The 9,964-nt window shown below is 51.3% G+C and overlaps 2 protein-coding genes across 3 annotated transcripts in view; one reads left to right on the plus strand and one right to left on the minus strand.

Annotated features, from left to right (window-relative positions):
• Positions 1-8,606, minus strand: part of PAH (phenylalanine hydroxylase) — a 121,905-nt gene extending 113,299 nt beyond the window's left edge. The window contains exon 1 of one of the 2 annotated variants that reach the window (XM_024256069.2): positions 8,310-8,606. The gene's annotated coding sequence lies outside the window, so the exon portion shown is untranslated. Of the gene's footprint in view, positions 1-720; positions 6,491-8,309 lie in introns of those variants that run through there. The other variant, XM_054526294.1, reaches the window with a different exon arrangement.
• Positions 7,748-9,671, plus strand: ASCL1 (achaete-scute family bHLH transcription factor 1). Its single transcript, XM_002823660.6, has 2 exons — positions 7,748-9,114; positions 9,474-9,671. The coding sequence occupies exon 1, from the start codon at positions 8,360-8,362 to the stop codon at positions 9,065-9,067; it is 708 nt and encodes a 235-aa protein (XP_002823706.1). The 5' UTR covers positions 7,748-8,359; the 3' UTR covers positions 9,068-9,114; positions 9,474-9,671.
• The last annotated feature ends 293 nt before the right edge of the window (positions 9,672-9,964 follow it).

Here is a 9,964-nt window from a genome sequence, read left to right on the forward strand (position 1 = left end):
ACGTCTCCTTTAATGTCTACTAAGTCACAAATGTATTGAAGGCACTCATTGTGTCTTATTCCCCTCTGATTATGTTTCATAGTTATTTGATGAATCAATGAGCATGTCAACCTTGATCATTTTTAGATCTGAACAGTATTTTCTAATTTCTTATATGATTAGCATATACCTCCTGTTATCTATTCCTGTCTGCTTGTACTTATTTAACACATATCCAGTGTTTACTATGTGCACTGTTGTCAGCATTTTACAAATATCAACTTATTTAATCTCGTCTTTGTTGCTGTTTCCTAAAGAGTCCATGACAGTGAATATCTACTATTAGAAATCCTTCTCTTTCTCTCTCTTCCTCTTCCTTTCAAAAGGCCTGAAAATCGGTTACTGGTCCCTGACGGTGCTGCAAATACTTGGCCTGGGGAAGAGTGGTGGGGAGGGATGAAAGAGTTAACTAGCTGACCTGGGGCGCACAGTTTCCCTGGCAGATGCTGCGCTCAGGCTGCGGCTGCTTCCTCCTGAATCTGTTAGGAGTATACTTTCCCTTTGCCCTCGGGGCCAGCGTCCAGGTTTGCCCCGGTGGTGGAGACAGCTCCAGCCACGAAGCTGATTTATAGGCCAGAGCATTCCCAGGCCGCACCGCAAGGAGTCGGGCTGAGCTTGGACTTTGGGAAGGTGGTGATGGACACAGGACACGTGGCCACACAATGGGGACACACGACTGACCTCAGTCACTTCGGTAAACTGCCCTTGCTTTCCGGAGGCGGCAGGAACGTTTCAGGAGCTCCAAGGCTCTAGGCGCCTGCATTCCTCGCCCCAGCCTGTAGTCCCCTAGCCCTGTTGAACGCAAGAGCATCCAAGGGCGCGCAAGTCCCCAAGAGCTCTCAGAGGTCCCTGACCCTGAGCGTTAAAGCCCTTCCTCGTGGATGAGACCCTTGGTGCGTTCCACCCGCTTGGGGGCTGAGACTGGCCAGGACGCACTCAGAATGAACTTTCTGCGCAGGTTAGATATAGGCACCCAGGGGTTTTGTGACGTCACAATGCTGTCTGGCCTGGTGAAAGGCAAAGGAAGGGTCAAAAACGGATAGTGTGTGTGTTGTGTGGCTGAAGTGGGGGCATGTGAGAAGAGGGAAGTCCGAGGAATGGGGGAAGGGATTTGGGGACATGAATTTGAGAAGGAGCAATCAAGTTTGTGCGTGGGGGGGAAGCAGGATTTTTTCTTCTTCCCTCCTATATGCAAACTGTCACTTCGGGTTAGCGTGAGCCCTTATCTGGCTCATTAGCATGAGCTGTGGCTAACACGCTTAAACCCTCTAATTATTTATTATGCCGTCACGGGGCGGGTTGCAACCCCACCCCGGGGCGCACTTTCGGGAACCTGGCCCGGCTGCGCACTACCAGGGAGACCCCTTAAGGCTCAGGAGTCCCACGGGGCACTGTTCTGAGGGTCAACGAAGCAGAGTTGTTGGGGGTCTGTCTGGAATGGCTTCTCACCAACATTCATCCCCAGGATAGTAGTACTGCACTCGCCTAGTGAATCTACATAGCACCCTAACTTCTCCATTAACAACTCCAAAGACGGAAGTTGGAGCCAAGAGGAACAGACTTTGCAAAAATAAAAACAGAAGCCAAACCTGGTGCAAAGGGTTGGGAATTGGGCTCAGTAGCATGTTGAGTACACCTTCCAGAAGAATCCTGGGGAGAACCTAAAGTTTGCTGGAGCCCTCTTCCCCACCCCCGAGTTCCAAGAGGATCCACAAAGTGGGGGTGGGAGATTTGATGGGCTGAAATCCGGTCACTCACGTCCACGGTTCTATTCAGAAAACAGTTTCAAAATAAGTTAACCTCTGTAGGGCGTTTTTTCCCCCTCCCCTTCTAATTGTCCCCCCTTCCCCCCTCCTTCTTCTCATTTGAGTCTGTTTTATGTTCCCCTGCGTTGTGCCAACTATTTTATTTTTATTCCTTCTCTTTCTCTCTTGCCATTCATTCCTTTTTTTGTGTGTGTGGCTTCTCCGGCTGATGTGCGGCTCGTTACCACCCACTGCACACTTGCTCCTGTAGCTGAGGTGTTTCTATACAAACTCCAGCGTCCAGTTGTCATATTAATTATTACACTGAGTAATGACTGAAATGGTCAAAATAAGGGGAGACTCAAGAGCGCTTTTTCTTGCGGCTCAAAGATTCAGCAAAGAAGCCGTGCAACAAAGCACTAATTGGTCCCCAGAAACACTCTGACAAGGCATGGAAGATAGGTTTCACAGAGCCCTTCGATTGTGAAGTGGGGAGAGCTCTGAATGGACTCCACGCTTCTTTTCTAAACTCTCTTGCTGAGCAAAAAATGGACCTCTGTTTGAATACTGCCCTGATCCTTGAATACTATACCCAGCAGAGAAAAAAATGCACCATTTATTGTAAGTTTTTTTTTTTTCTTCTCCAGCTATTCAGGGGTTCTCTGTGAAGAATCAGCTGGTTTTGTTTACCGTGAAAGACCTTTACTTTATTTTCATTCTTGGAGGAGGTGGGGAGGAGGAGGGAAGGAAAGCCATGTGCCTAGACAGAGAGGAGCTGGCCTACTGTAACAAAATAGAGTGTAACAAATCCTACAAAAGTTTAGAATGTATTGATTCTTTGGAGAGCTATATAGATTAACGACTTTCTTTATGCTCATCCAAGGAAGGTATTTAATCATAATGTAAATGGGGCTTTAGAAAAAAATAAAGACTTAGCGTTACTTCTCCTTATTTGGAGAACTTCAAAAGGACTTGTGAGGGTGGCTGCAAATTACCTCCTCACCCCACCCCACATTCCCTCCTTATCCCAAAAGCCACAATAAAATATAGTTTGTGCTTTTTTTGTTTTGTTTTTTCAAACTTTTTTCTTTTTAAAGAATATTGAAAAAGTGAATAGATTTGTTAGAAGGCTGAATTCCTTAATGCAGGTGCAAGCCTGGCTGCTGTGACCAGGAAGCTGAGCCAAGCCAAATACGTGGTTTGTGCTATTCTGCCCCCTGAGCAGGCCCTCCAAGGCTGGTGCAGAGTCAATGCAGGCTGGGCAGCAATCCTTTCTGAAATTACCTTGGTTAGGGTATTCTTAGAGGCAGTAGATTGTGCAGTAATGTTCTTTTCATTTTCCCTGAGTAGGACAGTGTCTAGCACAGCCTTACAGCAGCACACACCCCAGCAGGACAGAGGCCCTGTATTAATTATAGCTCCTGGAAGATGAATATTGGCTATGAATGCCAAGCACACTCACTTTTCTCAAAGCATCCATTGCTTCTGGAACTCAAGTCACTCCCAAATTGTGGATTACACTTAAAATCCTGTAACAAAATCCAGAATCCAAGACTTGTGTTCATCTTTGTACTCCCTTTGCCCCTGATTCAGAATCTAACTAAAGTTAAAAATATAACTTTATTAAATTATTTGTCCAATGAAAATCCTAGTTTCACTTTGAATATCAATCCCTCTCCCCAAAGAGAAAGCATAAATTGGTTTTCAAAGAGATGAGTCATATATTCTTTTTACAGAGAGACAACACACAATCAAGAGAACATACATAGGTCTTGAGCTTCAGCAAAGGTGGTACTGGCCTGGCCTTCAGCTGTGAATGGAAATTAAGGCGGCAGGAGACTCAGGGCACAGGGTCTCTGATCTCAGGGCAGCAGACCCCTGTGGCCACTAGGAAAGCCATCTCCCCCTACAGATCCTGATGCTGAATGAAGATAAAGTCTAATCTGAAGTATGGTTCAGCTCTAGAGTGTTCTGATATAGGAAAGTGGCCTGAAGGTGCAGAAATTAAGTCCCTTATTGTATTGGAGGAGAAAGAGAAGCCTTCTCATCTTTCTGTAATGTCTGTACTCTGGGTGATACTCATCAAAGGGGATCAGTGCTTTGCCCTTCCCACTCCCCCACCCCCATGACAAGACAGAACACTGAATGCTGCTATTCGAAAAAGTGAAAAGGCAATCTCTGATATGTGGAGAGACTTGCAAAGCAAATTACCCAACAACATCTGATTTAATTCTCATAACACCCTTGACATACAGGCAAAGGGAGTACTACCACCTCATTTATGAATGAAGGTATCAAACCTTCCTTTTGTGAGTTATTTACTTCTCCCTTCATGTGAAGATAAATGAGACATTGTTCAAGTGTCTTCGCCAACTAAAGCCCGAAGGACTTGCTCAGAATCAGGCCCACTGTGTGGCAAGAGAGCCACAGAAAGCAGGGCCCAGTGGCTCTGCTGAAGCCCCTTGCATATGGACCACAGAACATCTCTATAGCCTAGCTTACTTGCTACTGTTCATGTCTAAAAATCGGGTTACTATCTCCATCATCTTAATATGCCAGCATCACCACCATTTCTCAAAAATGACAGGAATGACTAACCCCTAGGTGCTGGGACAGTGAGACAGAGTGGCACTGGATCTCCATTGGCTGGAATGATGATCACAGAGTGGTTCCAGGAAGCCAAGTGCTGAGGCTCCTCCTGCCACACACCCTTTCCTGGGTGGGTTGTGTGAGCATGACTTCCTTATTAATCCCTTTCTCTTTAGACCTGGGCTAGAGTGCTCTACATACATATCATTGAAATCTCACAACTCTTGGAGGTAGATATTATAATTATTGGCATAGGTGAAATAGAGACCCCTAGAGTGTCTCAGGGTCACACAGCTCTCAGGTAACGGGGCCTAGATACCAAGTCAAATCAGCCTGCTTTATCTGGAATTCCATGGGCCTAGGAGAGCAGAACATGTGGCCAGTTCTCTCAGGTCGGGAGGAGGGATTATAATCTAGGTCACAAAGTCAGAGGCAGGATTCTAATTTTGGCTCCTAAGCCTCCCGTCTTTTGCTTCACACTGGTGAAAACAACCAGAAAGCCAGTATCAATGGAAAACTCTCTTGGTAGAATCCCCAAGGATAGAAATGCAAACCTCTGAAGAAAAATTATAGACTGTTCTACCCTAGGGTTGGAGGAGAAAGTGGAGATGACAGTGTTGAGGTGCAAACTCCAGGTTTACTTGAGTTGGGGGAGGAGAACACCTTGGTTCTTGGAAGGCTTTGCAAAGCATGTAAGGAAGAAAACTTAGCATACTAGGGTGAGAAGAGTGAGGACAGGCTCAGGGCTGGCATAGGGAGAATAGGGACAAATGTTCTGGCGGTTTTGGCCAGAAGGATCCCAGCAACAACTGTCTTTTCTCCTGGCCTGAGGCCAATGAGTAAGGCCACTACAAGACAAGGCTTCTTCACTACAATGCACTTCCATTTGGGCACCCATTTCGTGGTGTGTGTAGGGGGGAGGAGGAGAGGAGGTTCTGTCCTCTACATCCCTGGTATTGAGATCTGTGTGTATGCATCCTGGAAAAGGAAACACGTGCTGGCTACCAGCAAATTTTCTAAGCTGTTAGATACAAGTTTCAGAATTAGCTAGTGTACATCCCTACTGTGTAGCTCAGAAAACTGAGGCCAGTAGAGGCAGAGGGACTTGTTCAAGGTTATAAGGCACCACTGTGGTAGAGCTCAGACTCGGGACCTTTGTGAAGTGAGTCCAAGTTGGTAGGGAGTTTGGGGCTCATGTTTCAGCTTAATGTAAAAGAAAACACATCTAGATGCTTCCACGTTTGTGACACTCCCTCCCACCCCCAACACTCAACTATTTGGCTGAAATAGAGTGAATGGGGCATTCCGACACAGCTGGGTCATGTGGGAGTTGGGTAAGGAGTACCTGAATAATTCGTATTTCTGCAAGTGGTCTGAGGCTTACTCTGGCTGGGAGGTGCAGGGTGCCCAGGCTGTGTTGTGACTCTGCTTTTGGGTGCTCACCTCCTATACTTCCAGAGACCTCTTAGGCCCTTTCCTTGGTCAGGGATGTGGAGAAAGGCCTGAGATGTGAATCCCACGGGGTTCAGCCAGTCCTGTGAGGCCATCAAGCCACAGGTTACTGTGGGGAGAAGGGGCTGTGTGGCTGGGAAAGGTTACAGAATTGACCTCTGCTGGCACGATTTGGTCCTATACCGCTGAAGTCTACCTATTCTGCAAAGATGAAACTGAGGCAGAGAAGAGGTGATTCACTTCGGGAGCCGCCCGTCCTTACTGCCCACCATCATCACTATTGTTCCAGAAACACTCAGCCAGCCCACATACCAAGAGCAGCTCCCTGGGTCATCCCGTTGGCCCTTTAGAAAGATCCACCTCCACAAAGGGGAGTTCAATTCGAACCAATTATCCGGATAATTCACCACAATCATTCCTGCACCCAGATCTCGGATTATTTCTACTGGAAAATCAAATGGATGATTGCCCTCCACTTCGTTCTGCCTATGTAGACACGACCTGAGACGTGCCCCAGCCTCTCTCCGGACCAGAGCCTTAAAGAGATGGGCCTATCGCTCGGTCTGCTTTCTCCGCAGCGCCGCGTCCCCAGACGTCCTGAAGCTGGACGGGGTTCTGGCCAGAGAGCGCCAGGGCCGAGGGCCCAGGAAGGGCGCCTGGGCAGGCGCTGTCCAAGCGGTCGAGCGACGGCTGCAAGCGCCTCCCCCTCCCTCGCGGCGCCAGCACGCGGCCCCGCCGGGCTCGGCTCCCAGTCGCCTGCCACCGGCCCGCCGGGCACACGCCTGGGGCGGGATGGTGGCTGCGCCAAGGCCGCCGAGGTGCCCGCGGCGGCGCCGAACAACCAGGAAGCTCCACCACTTCCTGGTGGAGCCCTAAGCGCCCTAAGCGCCCTAAGCGCCATCACTCAACCCCCGCCCCGCATCTTTCTTCTCCGAGGGTCTGGGAATATCCCAGAGCATTCCCTTCTTTATGATATCCCCTAAACTGGTCCGGAAATAATCCTTATGGGGAGGGGGTGGCGGTAGGGGGCGATGGTACAGGGGGCCAGAGGTCATCCTAGGGGGACGTCCCTGCCATATACACCCACCTACAGGACGGCTCACAACCACTCCTCAGTGTCGCTTCCCCTCGGCCCCCCCCACACTTGCTCAGTTATGGGGAGCACATCCTAGTTTTTAGAGCTGAGTGGGACATTAGAGACCATACTCTGTGGCTGCAGAGGAGGAAGCGAAGTCTCAGAGAGGATGCCACTTCGAGGAGCCACAGAGCATTGAGAGGACGCCTTGGGACTAGAACCCACGTTTTCACATAGTCCAGCACTTTTTTTTCACTGTTCTGGACGGAGTCCCTCCCCCACCCATGTTTCTAAACTTCAATCGTAATTTGCTCCAATTCCTAGGGTCACCGAAGAACCCGAAGAGAATAACAGTGAGGAGAGGGAGAAAACAGGAAAAGTCGAGCCCCACTCCCTGCTCACCTCCACACCGTTCCTGTGCCATTTTTTCTGCCCGAACCCTTCCCTGCGCTTTGCTTCAAGTTCTTAGCAGAATCCAAGAGAGCTTCACCCCAAATCTTTCTACCTATACACCTCAATTCCTAGAGCCATTTGTCCCTCCTGTGACGCCCCCCACCCCCTTCCTAAAGCCACCCCCGGCTGCAGCCCGCCCCGAGCGCGCCGCCTGTTTATTCAGCCGGGAGTCCGGCACGCGCCAGGCGCACGCACTGCAACAACAAACCCAGCTGAATGGAGAGTTTGCAAGGAGCGGGAGAAAGGAACGGGAGGGGGGAGAGGAGAGGAGGAGGGGGAGTTTAGGGAGTGGGTGGGAGGAAGAGGTAAGAGGAGGGGGGGAGTGGGGGCTGCAGCCGCTCGCTGCAGCAGCGGGGAGTGGGGGGCGAGGCGGGGCCAGGACTGCGCGTGGGGCTGGGTGTCCCATTGAAAAGGCGGACGCACTCCGGCAGCCCAGCACTCTCTCACTTCTGGCCAGGGAACGTGGAAGGCGCACCGACAGGGATCCGGCCAGGGAGGGCGAGTGAAAGAAGGAAATTAGAAAGAAAGGGAGTTAACAAAATAATAAAAACAGCCTGAGTCACGGCTGGAGAGACCGAGACCCGGCGCAAGAGAGCGCAGCCTTAGTAGGAGAGGAACGCGAGACGCGGCAGAGCGCATTCAGCACAGACTTTTGCTGCTGCTTCTGCTTTTTTTTTTCTTAGAAACAAGAAGGCGCCAGCGGCAGCCTCACACGCGAGTGCCACGCGAGGCTCCCGAAGCCAACCCGCGAAGGGAGGAGGGGAGGGAGGAGGAGGCGGCGTGCAGGGAGGAGAAAAAGCATTTTCACCTTCTTTGCTCCCACTCTAAGAAGTCTCCCGGGGATTTTGTATATATTTTTTTAACTTCCCTCAGGGCTCCCGCTTCATATTTCCTCTTCTTTCCCTCTCTGTTCCTGCACCCAAGTCCTCTCTGTGTCCCCCTCGCGGGCCCCGCACCTCGCGTCCCCGATCGCTCTGATTCCGCGACTCCTTGGCCGCCGCTGCGCATGGAAAGCTCTGCCAAGATGGAGAGCGGCGGCGCGGGCCAGCAGCCCCAGCCGCAGCCCCAGCAGCCCTTCCTGCCGCCCGCAGCCTGTTTCTTTGCCACGGCCGCAGCCGCGGCGGCCGCAGCAGCCGCAGCGGCAGCGCAGAGCGCGCAGCAGCAGCAGCAGCAGCAGCAGCAGCAGCAGGCGCCGCAGCTGAGACCGGCGGCCGACGGCCAGCCCTCAGGGGGCGGTCACAAGTCAGCGCCCAAGCAAGTCAAGCGACAGCGCTCCTCTTCGCCCGAACTGATGCGCTGCAAACGCCGGCTCAACTTCAGCGGCTTTGGCTACAGCCTGCCGCAGCAGCAGCCGGCCGCCGTGGCGCGCCGCAACGAGCGCGAACGCAACCGCGTCAAGTTGGTCAACCTGGGCTTTGCTACCCTTCGGGAGCACGTCCCCAACGGCGCGGCCAACAAGAAGATGAGTAAGGTGGAGACACTGCGCTCGGCCGTCGAGTACATCCGCGCGCTGCAGCAGCTGCTGGACGAGCATGACGCGGTGAGCGCCGCCTTCCAGGCAGGCGTCCTGTCGCCCACCATCTCCCCCAACTACTCCAACGACTTGAACTCCATGGCCGGCTCGCCGGTCTCATCCTACTCGTCGGACGAGGGCTCTTACGACCCGCTCAGCCCCGAGGAGCAGGAGCTGCTCGACTTCACCAACTGGTTCTGAGGGGCTCGGCCTGGTCAGGCCCTGGTGCGAATGGACTTTGGAAGCAGGTAGGTTGCATTTTGGGGAGGGCAGGGGGGTATTCTTGCCTTCGTCCTCCCTCTGAGTGTCTGTGGAAGTGGGGATGTCTCCAAGGAGATAAGGGGATTTTTATTTAAAGGATTTGTGAAAGTTGGTCGATTTCAAGTCCTAGTTTGTTAGTTTCAGCACTGGCCTCTGAAAATGGCTTTGCCCAGGTCTCCAAGGAGTGAAGGGTAGTAGTGAGGTGCAGAGATACTGGTGAACCGAATACTGGGACATGTCAAAAGGGATGTCTACCTGACAGACTCTTTCCCCAGACCTCCATCTCCCTCTACCACTAGCCTACACGTTCAAACTAACCTCTCCTGTTCTTTTCCTTATGTTATAGGGTGATCGCACAACCTGCATCTTTAGTGCTTTCTTGTCAGTGGCGTTGGGAGTGGAAGGAAAGGAAAAGAAAAAAAAAAGAAGAAGAAAAGAGAAGAAGAAAAAACCGAAAACAGTCAACCAACCCCAACGCCAACTAAGCGAGGCATGCCTGAGAGACATGGCTTTCAGAAAACGGGAAGCGCTCAGAACAGTATCTTTGCACTCCAATCATTCACGGAGATATGAAGAGCAACTGGGACCTGAGTCAACGCGCAAAATGCAGCTTGTGTGCAAAAGCAGTGGGCTCCTGACAGAAGGGAGCAGCACACGCATTATAGTAACTCCCACCACCTCTAACACGCACAGCTGAAAGCTCTTGCTCAGGTCCCTTCACCTCCCCGCCCTCTCTCAAAGTGCAGTTCTTAGCCCTCTAGAAACGAGTTGGTGTCTTCGTCCCAGTAGTCCCCACCCCAATAAGCTGTAGACATTGGTTTACAGTGAAACTATGCT

This window comes from Pongo abelii, chromosome 10, assembly GCF_028885655.2.
Source record: "Pongo abelii isolate AG06213 chromosome 10, NHGRI_mPonAbe1-v2.0_pri, whole genome shotgun sequence".
Lineage (NCBI taxonomy): Eukaryota > Metazoa > Chordata > Mammalia > Primates > Hominidae > Pongo > Pongo abelii.